Here is a 16527-nt window from a genome sequence, read left to right on the forward strand (position 1 = left end):
AAGTCCCCAGTTGGGAAGGATGCTGAGTGAGGATGGGACCTTTCAGGTCTGCTTTGCTAGTGTCTCGCATAGCACAGGTCTCCAGGGGCAAACTCAGGACACACTGAAGGGATGAGTCATGGGTGGTAAGCAGGGCTGCTGAGTCTGTCTCCCTAAGGTCCCCCCGGTGGGTGGGTCCCTCAGTGTCATGTGTGAATGGTGCGGGGAGGGTCCTGGATTCTGGGGTTGGGACCAAGTTCCTCACCAATGGGAAACGGGCTGTAGAAAGTGATTGGGCTGCTGATTAGGATGGAAGCTGGGGATGAGAGCGGCGAATTTGAACCAAGAGTGTGGTGATCCAGTACATTTCTAGAATTCTCCGATGTCTCTCCTTCCTCGCTACGCTTCCTTTATCTAGTTTGGAGAAAGGCTAATGTTTGCTGCTGCTTGGTGTACGGCAGGCACCACGGGACTTCATTTTCATGGTAACCCAGTGAAACCGTTACACTCCGTATCCCCATTGTATGGAAGAAAAAACCCGTTGCAAGAGACATTAATAAAATTTCTTAAGGTCACGGGGCTACTGAGTGGTGGAGCTGGGATTTGAACCAGGCCGACTCCAAGGGTCTGAAGAGAAAGGCCTGACTCTTGAACATGGCCCCATCGCCTCATTGGGAGCCATCCTCCTCCCTCTGCTTCTCTCCCCATCTGACTCCACATCTGTGTCTCCTGTCCCTTGCACGCACTGTGCCTTCAGCCGGGGCTCTTGCTCTTGTTCCCATACTCCTTCTCTTTCCCTCTTCTTTTCTGGGATGCCACTTCCCCAGGGCAGCCCTCCCTGCCTCTCGCAAGCTGGCTCTGAGCCTCTGTGTCTCATCTGTTTCCTGCTCCCCTGGTGCTCCCCTGTGGTCACAGCTCACCTACCGGAAACCCTGCACTGCAGGCCGATGGGGCGGGACACCTGGCATGGAGCCTGGGAGAGAGGAAGGAGGGAAGGGGTGGGGAGGGACAGGCATTTCATCCCGGTGAACAGAAGCTACGGGGTCAGGGGCTTTAGTTGACTGAGGAAACGAACAGAGCAATGGGACCTAGGGCCAGCGTCGAGAAGTGAAGGGAGTCCAGGTTCTAGTCGGAAGTGAGGGGAACCTGGAGCCCAGCATGAGATTCAGGGGACAACAGAATTCCCTGGACTTGGACAACAGAATTCCCTGGACTTGGGTGCCGCTGGTCACAAGTTAGTGGGGCGTCAGCTCTTGTTCCTGGGCAGGCCGAGTGCTCAGAGCTAATTGCCCCTTTGATCCTCAGGACAGCCAGTGCAGCTTTCTCGTGCCCATTTTACAGACAGGAGGGAGGCCCGGGGGTAAGTGTGTAAGCAGTGGAGGTACATTTTGCACTCAGGGCTCTTCACACAGAAGCCTGAGCTCCCCATTACTTTCTTGACCTCTCAGGAGGAGGCTGTAAATGGAGAGTGTGTGCTGTGACCCCCTGGGGTAAGGCTTGGGGGCTGCTGGAGTGGGTGGGAGTGGTAGCAGGAAGCCCTAGCAGAGGAAGCCTTCTCCTCCAGGTACCCTGGGTTGTTTGAGCATTGCTGATTCACAAATTCTTCATCCTGTGCCCAGAAGGGCCTCAGAATCCTTCTTAACACAGCCATCAGGAATCGCTGCCCATGGATCAGAGTCGATACTTGAGGTGAAATCCATTCTTGGTCTCTTTCAATGCTTAAGAACTCTCACACGTGTCGGGCATATGATCTGCCCCTGGTAAATATTGATTAACGGATGAATATGAATGTTTGAGTCTATAATCACCTTCTCTCCAAAACAGTTAGGGAACTCAGTTATGCTAAAGGGAGAGCTATATGAGGAACAATTTTTGCACACACACAAAAATAAAAAGGCTATGGAGAATAGGCAGCCTGAAAGGCCAAGAGGTTCAGGGGCGTGATGTGACTGGTGGAGTGGGAGGCGTAATGACCACGGGGAAGAGAAGCCGGCGGTTGGAGGGCAGGTGACGACTTACTCCTCCGGCCCTGCTTTCCCAGGGACTCTGCTCTCTCAGGGACAGAGTAAGTGTCATCACAAGTTGTCATGGTAACGGGGCTCAGCCTATGAAGGGGGGGACCTTTTCACTCCATGACTGGCAAAGCAGGCAGCTCCTTAGAGTCTAGAAGTGTGGGTAGAAGGAAGGAGCCTTACAGATTGTCAAAGCTGCAAGAGAGCTCCTGGACCTGTATCACCTGCGTGGAACATCTCGTCCCCTCGTGCTGACTGTGGGATGGGAATAAATCACTTCTCCCGTCTGGGGACATCCAAGGAGGGTAATGAAAAGCACCAGCTGCAAAAGGCAGTGTCATCTGTGGGGCAGGTATAAGTTCAGACTTTGCCTGAGTCCCTTGCCTCAGTCCCTTGACTGCCAAATCCCTTGACTTGGGAAAGAAATCCGCATTTAGCGACCACAGGTGCTTGATTGTTCAGTTTCGGGACTCAGGGATAACAGCAGAGGGGCCTGGTCTCCTGACACCTATTGTGTCACCATCCATCAACCAGAAGCAGTGACTCTACTCGGAAGTAATGGTGGCATCAAAGGAGGGAAGGTGGAGGGAAGCTGCAAGAGAGATGAAGGTGACCCCAAAACACTCACTTCCCTCCTCCGCCCTGGCTTCTGTCGTGGTTGGGCTGTCTGGAGCAGCTGGACATTTCTTTGCTCACCTCTCCACATAGTTGCCTGTTCCCCACCCCCACCCCCAAGAAGGTGATGTGCAGCTTAAAGCCTTCTGAAAAGCTCTAATCAGGCCTCATTCTTATCCTGGTGCCCTCGAGTAGTATATGGGAAAGTCTTTGATAAATAGTAACACACTATACAGACTGTGGTCTTTCCGTTGATTGTGGCATAGCTCTGGGGGCTGACGGAGGATCTCTGGGTAGACCAGAAACTCTAGCCGCACAAGTCTGGGATCCAGTGCCCTGTGGTGTGGAGCTGAGGTGGAGATTCTCACTCTCATTAAGCCACGGAGTACCATGTTTTATTCTAAGAAATGAGGTTTCCCTGGAGCAAGTCTGGGTGACCTGACCCTAGAACATTCTTGACGAGATGAGGCCACATGACCCATGCCTGATTCACAGGGATGGCATAAATTAGGCCCCTTTTAGAAGCTGTTGCTAAAGCTTAAAAAGAATAAAAAGAAGCCATGTGAGCAGCATACAGCTTACCAACTATCCGTTTCTTCGGCAAATATCTGTTGAGCCAGGTGCTGTGCCGAATTACGAGGGTGAGTAAAGTAGCCTTGGTGGGTCCCTGCTCCTACAAAGATCGCTATTCACGCTCACACACCTCTGACTGAGTGACAAGCATTGTTCCAGGGGCTTTGCAAGTATTAACTCATCTCATCTGCCTCACAGTCCTTCAAGGGAATGCTCTGTTATCCCACTTTATAGACAGGGAAACTGAGGCCCGAATAGTTCTCAGCCCTTGCCCAAGGTGGCACTGCTAGTAGCTACACAGCCAGGATTTAACCAAGCTGGCTTGACTCTAGAGTTTGCCTTAAATTGTCAATCTCTTCTGCTTCTACTACAATGGTGTGCTTCCTTTTGTGGGGTTTACAGTCTCAGGGGGCAGACAGGCAGTTTTATTTAAAAGCTATAAGCTGGGTGTGGGAACCGCTGTGGAGGAAGTGGGTGGGATGCAGTGAATGAGGACGGTGGTGGCCTCCAGAGGAGGAAACCTCAAAGCCAAATCCTTGGGATGAGTAGAACCAAACTCTGGGAAGAGAGAGGTGTCAGGGAGGAAGGCCCGAGACGCAGGGAACAGGATGTGGGAAGGCCAGGGGCGGGTGGGTGGGGGAGTGTGGGAAGGGGTTTGGGTTTCACCCTAAAGGTCGTGAGAAGCCACTGGAAAATTATAAGCAGGAGGGTAACAACGTGTCATGGATGGAATTGTGTTCTCCTCCCAAAAGATATGCAGGAGTCCCAGTGTCTCAGAATGTGACATTATTTGGAGAGAAGATCTTGACAGGGTAATTCGGTGAAAACATCGTAAAATCCAGTATGACAGATATCTTTATAAAGGAGGGAAGTTTAGACACAGAGAGATGAAGGGAGAACGCCACGTGGGGCTGAAGGCGGTGATCATAGTGCTGCATCTCCGTGCTAAGAAGAAACACCAGATGGCCAGCAACCACCAGAAGCTCTGGGAGCAGCATGGAACAGGTATCTCGGTCACGGCCCTCAGAAAGAACCAACCCCTGCCAACTCTCTTGGACTCTGAGCCTCCAGAACGGTGAGAAAATCAGTTTCTGTTGTTTAAGCTCTGAAATCTGGGGAAAGGTCAAAAGTAAACTGATGAGTAACAACTCAACTGCTCCAGATCCCAAGAGCTGTCCTCCTTCCCAGCAAGTATGAAATGCTTCCTGCACTGAATCAAGGTCACTAACAGATGAACGAAGTAGACTCACAGAATTCTTGCTCATCCCTTAGCCAGCAGGGAGCGGGAGCCTCCATCAGCCACCCAGCAGAAAGCACTCCATGGTTCAATTATAAATCCAAATTCTCAGTCATCGCTGCTACCTGTAGGTAATAAGTTTCTGGCTGCATGAAAACCACAAGATAGTCCGGATTTCATTCACACGATGGCGGAAGAGTTCCCGGGAGTAAAAGAGGGCAAGCTGTGGTGTGTAAACACTTTCCAAGAAGCATCTGTGTCACATTTGCTAACCTTTCAAAGCAGACTGCATGGCCAACCCGGAATCAAGGAGAGAGAGGTCATCAGATTGCACCCAGTAGTGGGGCGAGTGGGAAAGAATTTGTGGATTTTGGGTTTTTGTTTTGTTTTGTTTATAATCCACCACACTTATCTGCTGCTGTGGATAGAACTGTATCCGCCCCCCCCCCCCCCAAATCCATATATTGAAGCCCTACTTCCCCAGTGTGGCGGAATTGGAAGGTGGAGACTTTGTGAGGTCATGAGGGTGGAGGTACCCATAATGGGATAAGAGTCCTTTTAAGGAGAGACCCCACAGAGTTTGCTTGGTCTCTAACAGTGAGGACAAAGCAAGAAGGTGGCTCTCTGCAAGCCAGGAAGAGAGCTCACCACAACCTGGCCATGCTGGCACCCTGATCTCAGACTCTGGGTTCCAGAACTCTGAGAAAATAAATGTGTGCTGGTTGAGCCACCCCATCTGTGGTATTTTGTCACGGAGGTCTGAGCCGACGAAGACCCCTACTTACCTCACGAGTGTTGCCTGTAAACAATTACAGCCTGTCAGAAGGTACAACACAGAACAAATAGAGCTGCATAGCTGGCTCAGATCAAGAAGGCATCAGAGGAGAATTTAATCTGCTTCTGAGGCATTAAGTGGAATTTGCCAGGTGGGAGCGAGAAGAAGATTTCCAGGCAGAGGGAACAGCATATGCAGAGGCTCGAACCTATGAAAACCTGATTACTATCATTCTTGATCCTGGAGAAAATGAAAAACTTCAGAACCTTCTGGAAGAGATTAATTCTCCACTGCTTCGGGGTGTTGTGTCTGAGATACTGGTTAGGTTCCTGTTTGGTGCCCACGACTTCGCTGGCAGAATTGGAAATGGAAAACCCAAAGAGAATTTAATTTAAAAGGCCATTTAAGAGAGTGAAAATGGAACCAATTTTCTTTCTGGGTCAGACACTGTTATTATAAAACATCCCTTTTTATCGTTCTGAAACAACAGAATGAAGAAGAATTCACTTCTCAAATCAAAAGCAAACTTCTGCCTCTGGAGGTTTGGACCTTGACGGATGGCTGGGGCCTTTCTCCAAGACTTCTGGGACTGACGTGGAAAGAAAACCAGCTTGTCACTCACGGAAACCTCTGGAAGGAGAGCTCTTTCGACAAATGGGGCCCCCGGGACCCTCCTCTTCTAGTGAATCAGGCATTAACAATGTCAGTGGGATGGTGTATGCTGTCTTGGGGCTTTTCCCACTATTTTCTTCATTTTCATATATGAATATCTTTCAAATCATTCACGTCTTACCTTTAATCGAGATGCCTGGAATATCTTGATCTCCAGTGAACTTTGAGATTTCAGGCACGAAATCAAAAATGTTCATTCCGTGGTAGTGAACTGCTTTTATGGTTAACTGACTTTTCCTCAGAGTGGCATATATGCTAATTAAAAAAAAAACACTAATGCAGATGTACTTTTTAAATGAAAAGAATACTAATTAACTTTATTTTCAGAGTATTGCAGTGCTCTTTTGAGAACTTTGGTGAATCTCTAAGAGGAAGGAAAATGGGAATCAGGAGATCTATCCCCAAAGCATTGGAAATGCTGTATTGTTTCAACCAAAGCTGCTCTTTGCTCCCCTGGGAGTGCACGGGGTGGGCGAAACATTTATGTGAAGACCTAGTGCCTAGTGGAAGGTCGTGTACAACACACCCAGACCACCACCCCAGTCTCACTGAATCTCTTTTCACTTAGTGGGAAAAATCTCTCCCCTTTGCTGTCCCTTTGGGTAGACAAGTTGGCTGAGGGGACCCAGGGGACCCATCTTGTTTCCAGCCCTGCTCAGGCATTCAGGCCTTAGATTCTGTTTTGTAAAAAGTACTACCAGACACCACCAGCTGCCAGTGGTCAAATGTGAAAGGATAGCATTTTCTCTCCATTTATACCCCCTCAAAATGACAGGAGAAGGAGGTGGAAACTGGAGCCCTGTGGCTTCTTTTGGGTAGCTTAGGGCTTTTGACTTTAAACAGAGAAATTCCTTTAGCTTCTGAGATTTTTCAGTTATAAAATCTAAGACTTGTGTGTGTGTGTAGTTAGCTTGTGCATTTAAAGTAGAAGAGGGGAAGGAGGAAAGGAAAAGGAAGAAAAAAGGCTGAAAATCCACAAGATAGTAATTTCTCGTGGAACACAGACCATTTTAAGGAGTAGCCATGAAGTTTGAGATTCTCCAAGTGGACAGATCTCTTCCCAGTCTACTTTCAAGACTTAAAATCAGAAGTTGGACTGAAAGTTGATACTAAAAGATGGAAAGATGTTGCTTTTAGGCAGAGAGGGTTTTTAAACATTTTTCACAGGCAATTCTTTTCTTGAAGAATCACACAGAAGCTGGGTGTGTCAGCTGAAGGTTCTCACAGCTTCGCTTTGGTGTAAACTGGGCAGTTCCTGAGGATGCTGCCCATTGGCCCTGTGAGAACAGTAGCCAGATGTTCCCAACACGGGCCAGCGCAGCTCTGTCCATTACCTTGTCTCTTGTGTCCTGCTAAAGCTGCTGGCCAACTTCTCCAGGGTGGTCTGACTCCTTGTCTTTCCTCTCTTGGATGATAAGTGACACTCCAGCTTTCCCACCAGGGAGTATTTCATTATCTGATGGGACATGGGGACCACCTTTGGGCTTCCTGACTGAATCCCAAAGATTCCACATTTATATTTCATGGGGCCCCATCCCCTCATCCTTCTGTTTTTCTTCATTGTCACTTTACCTTTTTCTTCTGATGCCAGCATATTCCACACTGGCCAGTTACCTTTGGATTTTCTGTCACCCAGTAATGACTCAGCCTTCTTTCTTTCTGTTTGGAAAAACTCACATATCGTATTTGTTTGAGACTTTCATTCTGGTCTCTCATCCCTTTTTTTTCTCAATTTATGATTTGGGGCACCTGGATGGCTCAGTCGGTTAAGTGTCCGACTCTTGGTTTTGGCCCAGGTCGTGGTCGCAGGATTGTGAGATTGAGCCCTGAATTGGGCTCTGTGCTCTGTGTGGAGTCTGCTTCAGGGTCTCTCTCCCTTCTCCTCTGCCCTTCCGTGCTTACACTCTCTCTCTCTCTCTCAAATAAATAAATTTAAAAATCTTAAACAAAAAAAAAAGATTTGTGATTTTTTTTGGAAAGATTTTATTTATTTATTCATGAGAGAGGCAGAGACATAGGCAGAGGAAGAAGCAGGCTCCTTGGGGGAGGGGGGAGCCTGATGCAGGACCCGATCCCAGGGCCCCAGGATCATGACCTGAGCCAAAGGCAGACACTCTACCACTGAGCCACCCAGGTGCCCCACTATTTGTGATTCTTGGGATTCCCATGTCTGCCATGGAGAAGTTAGAAAGCCCCTGGACCATATTTCAAAAGACACATCAGGAAATTCTGTACATGTCTTGGGACTCCTACTAATTCTATGGGATTACAGAGGTTTATAAACTGCATTCCACATTTTTCCCTTGGTATCCTCACATACTTCTGAAATGTCAAAGGGATAAGATTTCTCTTTATCCCGATATTAAACATGTATGAAAAGCCTGGGGGAAAGGAATGAAGATGCTCAATCTGGTTTCCTTTGTAAAATTTCCTGGGACTGCATGACTCTCCACGTAGATTTCCATCATTATCTGGCAACAGGATACAAATATAATTGTAGCTTTGTATCTGTTGTTTTTAAAACCTTACCGATGAAGCAGTAGATAGATTCACATCTATCAGGCACTGAATCTGTGCCAGGCCCAGCGTCCAGTACTTTCTGTGGCTTGGTTCATTTGACCCTTATCCAACGTACTCTTGTTACCCATGTTTTGTAGAGGAGCGACCCTGGGTGAGACAGCGGGGTCCCCTTTAGGGACTTATGACTGTTTTCAATGATAACTTTGATGATAAACTTCCCCAAGTGAAATGAAATTCTGGAGTCAGTTTGGTAAAATAATCAGTTATAAAAACCACTTGCTTCGCCCTGGTTGGACTACTTTGTGCAAGTTCACCAGCACAGTCTTTAAAACAGGCATCTTTTACCTTTATCTGTGGCCCCAGCCAGATAATGGAGAATGATACTCAGTGGCCAGAGTATCATCTTTCGAAGCCACTTGGTGGCAAGGAGATGTCTCAACGACACCTCGAAGACAGAGACTTTTCGTAAAGGTTTTAGAGTTGGCCCCCTGGCATCATATTACATATTACATTCACTGAACTCCTTCATTTGGATTTCCCTCCGTTACTGTCATGGCCTATCTCCTCTAGCATTTGGCACTATTTTATGCAACAACCCCCCCCACCCCGTGACAAGAAGCTCCATGTCCCCTAAAGATAAGGGGAAATATAAAAGGTCATAGGGCAGTATTCTTCAAACTGGAGTGTTGAACACTCTTCTTGTCAAGGAAGAACATTCTTGGTAACCCCTGGTGTTGACTTTCGTTACTTTGATTTAAATTTTGCTTAATGTACACGAATGTAAAGTTAAACTCCTTTTATTTATGGCTCAGTACAACTAAAAACCCAAAACTAATGTACAAGTTAAATATAACCGAGACTAAAAGAATCCCCAAATATTCAAATGAATAGCATTAGTTAGGTGCCATGGCTACTGATTGGTGAGAGCTGAATTGCTCAAAAGATCTGGGCGTTACTTCTCCTTGCTGGGCACAGGCTCTCTGAGCTGGTTGGCTCATTGCCATGGGCTCGATCAGTTCTCCCCCCCCCCCACCCCGTTTTCACCCCTCCAGCGCTTTCAAATCTGACTTTGCATCCGAAGCACGTGGAGGGCTTGTGTAAACCCAGTTTGCGGAGACCCACCCCTAGAGCTTCTGATTCCTTGAGTCTGGAGTGGGGACCAAGAATTTGCAAATCCAACATTTCCAGGTGATGCTGTTGCTCTACTGAGCACCAGACTTTGGTGCTGCACCTTTCTCATTACCTGTGACAATAAAAGTGATCTATTCTGGCAAAGGTTGTGTGTTGGTGAGCACCAAAGCAGAAGCAAGCACCAAAATCCAGTGTGTACTTGGTTATGTGGCCGAAACCCAGTATGCACTTGGTTATGGGGTGACTGTCCAATGGCCCTGGTTGCGGTTTCCAGGATGCTTAAGTATATCACCAAAAGAAAATCAAAGCTTGGAATTGCTGAATCCCCGAGGATGTGTCCTATGTATCTCAGTTTGAGAAACAAGTATAGGTTGGGTATTAGACAATATTTACCTGTGGGGGGGGGGATGATATTATATAGGTACCAGCCTCTTCAGTTTTAGGTATGAATGAATGTTAGACCAAGACAAAGGTGCCCAGAAGTGAGCAGAGAAGAGAGGACAGATCTCATTGTACCACCAAAGAGGAGAAGAGAGAGACTGTGGCTTAGTACTTGGGGGGCCTCCTTCGTGCCTGGGCTTGTCCTGAATGGAATGAACTGCACTGGGGAAGTTGGAAACACGTGTCTTGAAAATTGTTCAGGGGCTCCCAACAGTAACTTTCTGGATATTCTGGGAGGGTTTCCTATTATAAAAGCCACGTGTCCAAGACCCCTTTGAATGAAGAAATTCTATGATTGGGGGGTGGAGGGGTTCCTTAGTTTTCTCTCTGATTGGTCTCCAAGAATCCTCCGAGCCAGGATGTTTAGCATTGCATGGTAGGTTTCCAAGCGTGTTACCAGCCCTAGTACCCCATCCCACCGCCCCTCCTGGCTTCCTCAGTTCTATCACTCTTTCAGGTTTACAAAGTGACACATCTCCTTCCCATACCTATTCCTTACTAGCCTTTCTCTCTGTGGCCCGCCATCCCTCCCACTCAGGCTTCAGTGGCAACATGCCAATATACTGCCCTGAGCTCCTGCTTCCTGTCCTGAGCCCCTTAAATCCACCTGATACCAGATGACTGCTCCCCAAATTGTTTGGCCTTGGAACTTGTATTCAACCAACATCTGTTGTTGTCCTGGGGAGCGTGTTCCATCAAACACACAGGGAAGTGCTCCTGTAGATTCTGTGTATGTGTATGTCTGGCTCATTCTGGTCTCCGTATCTTGTCTTCCCAACTTGTCATCCCCATCCCTAAGGTGTGGAAGCTCGGGTGCATATACTCAACCTTCCTGGCAGAGGCCACCTGCCTTCAGGCACTTAGTATAAACTGAGTACTTGAAAGGATTGTGCTTAGACATTACCTGTTGACTGTCCCCCACAATCGAAGATGGCAGGGCTCCATCTGGTTCATCCCTACCCAGCCCCTGCCTGGGGTGGAGAGCCAGCCAGCAAGTGTTTGTGGACTGAATGTTTATGTATCTGTGGCCATAACTGCACTGTGAGTTACAGAGGAGGAACGGGGTCTTAGAGTTATGGCTGCAATTTGAGAATGATTTCTGGCTGGAGCACGGGGGCTCTGTACCTGTCGTGATCTGGAGCACTGTAAATCAGAGGCGCCTCCGTGGAATTGGGCCCCAAGGGTCTTCATTTCAATCAGTCTCATTGGATTTGTTTTGACTGGAAATCCTATTGCCTGTTTTTAAAACATATTCCCTCAGGCACTTTTGAACACTTGAGACCTCTTGGCAGGCAGGCATTTCATCCCCATCAGGAAATCTCATCAAAATGATATTAGGTTTGCACATTCAGGAAAATAAAAGTCCTCCAAGAAGCTGTTGCCGTCTGCTAGATTGGCTTTGGATATAAGCAGTTAAGCCCATTCAGAAGGTATTCCGACCACGTCTGGGCCACGGGGCCAGGGTGCTGGGATCTTACAATGAACAATGATAGAGAAACTAAGAGTGGGGAGGAGACGCCTCTCCCCATTCCCACCCTGGAGAATTCTATAGTTACAGGCCCAAACAGAATTCAAGGGAAGAGCAACAGGCCCATTTTGGGGGTGAGACTCTTGTTTCAAAGGACTTACAAGTAACCAGAGCTGCTGGCTAGGCTGTGGCTTGCCCTCCTATGCAAGTGCAGGGTCTTGCCCTATATATGTTTTTGGTCTGGCCTCCTCCATGCTCCACCTTGTCAGCCATACTTGGAAAACCACATAATGGCAAGACTACTTTTATTCCAGGCTCCCAGCCTGCTGCTGGTATTCTTCACATAATTTGGTCTGGACTTCCTTCCAGAAGGAAGGACATGGTTTCCCTTCCTTAGGGGGTAGCCCTTGAAGTTCCATAGACTTCTTTGATCTCCACAGTCCATTGTCCAAGTCTTTACAGACAAGCTCTTACTCATGCTTTTCACTTTTGCTCCTCCAGTACGTCACCGAGTTTTCCAGAAAGAAGGCCTCTTGAGGTCAGCATGAAAGCAACAGGGCTAAAGCTGTGCCAAGCCTGTGCCCTATTTGTCTTCCTCTCCCGGGGGCCTCATTTTGGTCTCATACTTTGGTGTCTCTCTTTTCAGAGGCGTGAACATGTATGCTATGTTGACTGGGACCCTGCCTTTCACGGTGGAGCCTTTTAGCCTGAGGGCTTTGTACCAGAAGATGGTGGACAAGGAAATGAATCCCCTCCCCACCCAGCTCTCCACAGGTAATGCACCCTCGCCTCTCTGGATTCCAGGTTCCAGGACTTGTGTGCTTACCAGGTTTGGTCCATCCATGAAGCAGTATTTGCTTTGCAGAAATGGTGTTAGGCCTTTTTATGGGATTAAACCCTGACTCAGAGGTGGTTGAGTTTCCCATGGCTAAGCAACCGTTCATCTCACCTTGATCTTTTCCTTCTCTGTTATAACTCTGAACCCCTAACTTCCTCCTTCCTCCTTCTGCACAAAACACACGCATTAAAGGCTCTTGGAGAAATGATTGCAGTCTTGATTGTTTTAATGCTTACACTATTCTAATGTTGACTTTGAAAAAAGCATTTATAATCACAGTTCTGTTGTGCTTTCCTTAGTCAATTCAGTGTAAAGAAATATTACTTTCATTCGAGTTTGGTCTGTAATTTGTTTTGCTCTTTGAGCTTTTGAGCCTGTTCAAAAGCTTTTAAGTGTATGTAGTTTCACTTACTTGATTAGACTGAATCATCAGGTGTGTTTGGCAAGTGTTCTCAAACTTCAGGAGGTTCACATTTCGGTAAACAGGTCACATTAAGATTTGGTTTCAGATCCAGTAAATTAGCACAATTTGTTCTTTTGTTTGGATTACAATTCACTTCAAGTTCCTGGCTTCAGGTTGGCCCTGGTGATCATTTAATTGGCTCCTTAAAATAAACTCAGCTTCCCTGAGATAAGGCATGTGACCAAGAAAAAAAAAAAGTATTCATTTAATTTCAACTTACAATACATGATTTAAAATATAGAATTTTTATTTTACTACTGTTACATATTTTTCCCCCCTCTGGAGTTTATAAAGCATCCATGAAGCTAACCTTGAATTTATGCTTGTCAAATGGAATTCAAGCTGAAATGCATTCTCGTACGCAATGATCTAATTTGGTCTGTACTTTCACCTTTGCTAGGGAGGATAGAATCTCCTGCCTGGAGAAGGCAGACAGGGCTCATTTTGAATCCCAGTAGGACCCTGAGGAGCTGGAGAAAGGCTTCTCATTCTTTTAGTCAGGATAGGCCAGGCTATGCTACAATAACAAATAGCCCCCAAATCTTAGCAGCTTAAGACAACAAAGACTTATTTCTCATTCATGCCACCTGTCTGTGGAGAATTGGATCAAGGGTTGGAGGATTCTGACCATCCTCGTCAGTCAGGGTCCCGGATTGATGGAGGAGACACCATTTCAAACATACCTGGTCCATGTGGATGAAAAGAGAAGTCTAGAACATCTCTCGTTAGCAATGAAGTCTCCCACCAATGTTCTGTTCATAAGTCCTGACTTTCTGAAGCGTGTCACCTGGCTTCACCCAACTAAAGAGGCTGGGGAAACACAGCCCTACTGTGTGTCTAAAAGGCAGAAAACCAGAAATATCTGTTGAACAGCATGAATGTGAGCCACCGGCTGTGGGAGGAGGAGCAGGCAGTTCGATCTGTGGTAGTCCCTGGGGTGGGTTGCACAGCAGGTCAGGGGCAGGTAGATTAGTAGCCCAAGAAGTCAGTCTCATAACTTCAGAACTGATATTGTTTTGGGGTGCCTGGGTGGTGCAGTTGGTTAAGCATCCAACTCTTGGTTTTGGCTCAGGTCATAATCTCAGGGTCCTGGGATTGAGCTTCACGTCGGGCTCTGCACTCAGTGTAGAGGCTGCTTGAGATTCTCTCCCCCTCTCCCTCTGCCCCTCCTGCTTGTGCTATCTCTCTGTCTCTGTCTCTCTCTCCCCCTCTAAGATAAATAAATAAATCTTGAAAAAGAAAAGAATCAACATTCTTTTAACCCCTGGTCTATGACTGTTTTCTGATAGTGAAAATTAAATTTACCTTAAATAAGTAAAAACTCTACCCCGAAGGTGTTTAAAAAAATAGTCCAGAAGAAATTCCAAAGAAGATATATTAGAAATGTTCTGAGCGATTTTAGCACCACTGGAGTTGGCTCCTGCTCTGAGCAGACAGCTTTGACTTTGGCCTTAAGCTGTGTGTGCTTTTTAAAGATCTTCACATTCCTAAGGGACTTGGTTGTCTTGACTTGTCAAGCATGAACAAGCAAGAATTGCGCTTCTTTCTTCTTCTTTTTTTTTAAGATTTTATTTATTTATTTAGAGAGAGAGTGTGTGCACAAGTGGAGGGGGAGGGACAGAGGGAGAAGGACAAGCAGACTCCCCACTGAGCACGGAGCCCTACTCGGGGCTCCATCTCACAACCCCAAGATGATGACCAGAACCTAAACCAAGTTAGTTGCTCAACCTACCGAGCCACCCAGGTGCTCCAAGAATTGCATTTTTAGATTTGGTTTTCCAATTAAGGAATCTGGACCCCTCCCCTAAACTTTTTTTAAAAACTTTTTAAACTATTGGGATGTGTAGGTATTTCTCCTATTTCTCCTCAACTGGAGCTTTGTGCCAGGTATCAAGCGTAGTGTTTGCACAGTATAGACGCTCAGGGGATCTAGGTTGCTGATTTGAGTGGTCAACGCGTGTGGCTCTGGAAGGCAGCCCATGGATCCGCCCAGCTGCTCGGGGACAGGAGCTGAGCTGATGCACTGGGGCCCAGAGCTGCTAGCTGGCTGCTGGAGCAGTGCAGGTCACCTTATCTTGTTTACACAGTGAATGACCTCTGTTTTGGAGATGAGCCCCTGGCCTCCTGGCAGCCCCCTGTTTCTCCAATTTAAAATACCCTGCCAGGTTTACCTCTTTTTTCCAACCAGCCTGGCCCACCCTCATTTAGGAGACCGTGTGGTGCTATCTTATTTAGAATCCAGAAATACTCATTCACCAGCGACAGGAGTAGCTGAATGTCCATGTGCAAGTGCAAGTGCTTTTCACATTATCATTTGCTCTCCCCAGAACCCTGCAAGATAAGTACTCTTGGTCCTAATTTATCAGTGAGGATGCTAAGTCTCAATGAGCTTATGTAGCGTCTCTGTTTTTGAATTTCTGTCTGCTTGGCTCCCAAACCTGGATTTTCCTACTATACAGGGCTGTCTCTCTCCCTTTTTAAATTTTTTTGGTATGAGGTGCTTCCCCTTCTGCACCCCCGATTTGGGGAAAATTATCTATTGCTTTTATGTTCTGGGTAATGTTAAAATTGAGATGTCCAAATCGAAAATATACCAGTTTCATTAAGTGTCTCACCAACACATCTTTCATTTAAAGATTCTCTCACTCATATTTGTGACACTTTCTACACATCAGCTGTATAAGAGTACTCTTTTTGGGGTGACTGGTGGTTCAGTAGTTGAGCATCTGCCTTTGGCTCGGGTTGTGATCCTGGGGTCCTGGGATGGAGTCCTGCATCAGGCTCCCACTGGGGAGCTTGGTTTTCCCTCTGCCTATGTCTCTTCCTCCTCTTTGTGTCTCTCATGAGTAAACAGATGAAATCTTAAAAACAAGAAAAAAATAGTACTCTTTTTTAGATTAAGTTGGGAGGATTTTTGCTGAGTTGAAAAGATAAAAAAAGTCACTGCCCTTGTGACTCCTTTGTGCATGCTTTCGAAGAATTGTCCCTCATCTCTATCATGTAGTTTGAAAACTTAAGCTTTTGGGGCCTTTCCAATTCTTGCTTCGAGACAGTCTCTTTCTGCTTGTTGGCACTTGCATATCACAGAGTTGGAAATGCCTTTCATGGCTTACACATTTTTCCGACAGTTTATCTTTACATCTCTACATCTCAGGGATGGTACTTCTACTGCCAAACAGTCACTTCTGATCAAGAGCGTTTTGCACCATGAAGTCATGGAAGTGAAGCCGAAGGCTGGGTGTTGGCATTGGCAAGGGTTGAGCCAGCACCAATTAAGATTTCTGAGAAGGTTCAACTGTCAAATAATTGTTGCTGCTTTTGCGTAGGAGGTGATGAGGAAAGAGCCTTGGTTGGGGATGGGACTCCACTTGCATCTATCTGATGGACTGTATTACTGTGAAAAGTCAAATGGCTATGTCTGTGTCCAGTAGCCCTCTCCCTAGCTAGGCACAGTGTCATGGGGCTCACACAAGCGAGTGCAGATAGTAGAGAGCACACTCCTCGTGGAGGAAAGAAGGTTTTGCACTACAGAAGTGTGTGTGCATGTGATGTGGAACACAGAGAGGGAGCTGTCAGTGTGGGTCATCCTTTCCTTGTGCCCTCAATGGAAGCTACAGCTTAGAAGAGTGGAGAGTTGTAAGTGGCCATGCCCACCATGGCTTTCCAAGACCTTGGAGAATTTGAATCTCTTGTGCTCATGAAACATAGGGATCTTCAAGACCCTAAGACAAACTTCAGAGAACTCTAACGACATTTTCAAAGTCCTTTTTGGATGGTAATGCAGTGTTTGTGATGTCCAAAGA

The 16527-nt window shown here is 46.8% G+C and overlaps 1 protein-coding gene across 2 annotated transcripts in view; it reads left to right on the top strand.

The window, feature by feature from the left end:
• Nucleotides 1-16527, top strand: part of HUNK (hormonally up-regulated Neu-associated kinase) — a 105281-nt gene that overhangs the window by 62224 nt on the left and 26530 nt on the right. For both annotated transcript variants that reach the window (XM_038581349.1, XM_038581350.1), the window contains exon 5: nt 12070-12197. In XM_038581349.1, coding sequence (XP_038437277.1) covers nt 12070-12197 — 128 coding nt within the window. The remainder of the gene's footprint in view (nt 1-12069; nt 12198-16527) is intronic.

The sequence above is a fragment of the Canis lupus genome, chromosome 31 (assembly GCF_011100685.1).
Source record: "Canis lupus familiaris isolate Mischka breed German Shepherd chromosome 31, alternate assembly UU_Cfam_GSD_1.0, whole genome shotgun sequence".
Taxonomy (NCBI): Eukaryota; Metazoa; Chordata; class Mammalia; order Carnivora; family Canidae; genus Canis; species Canis lupus.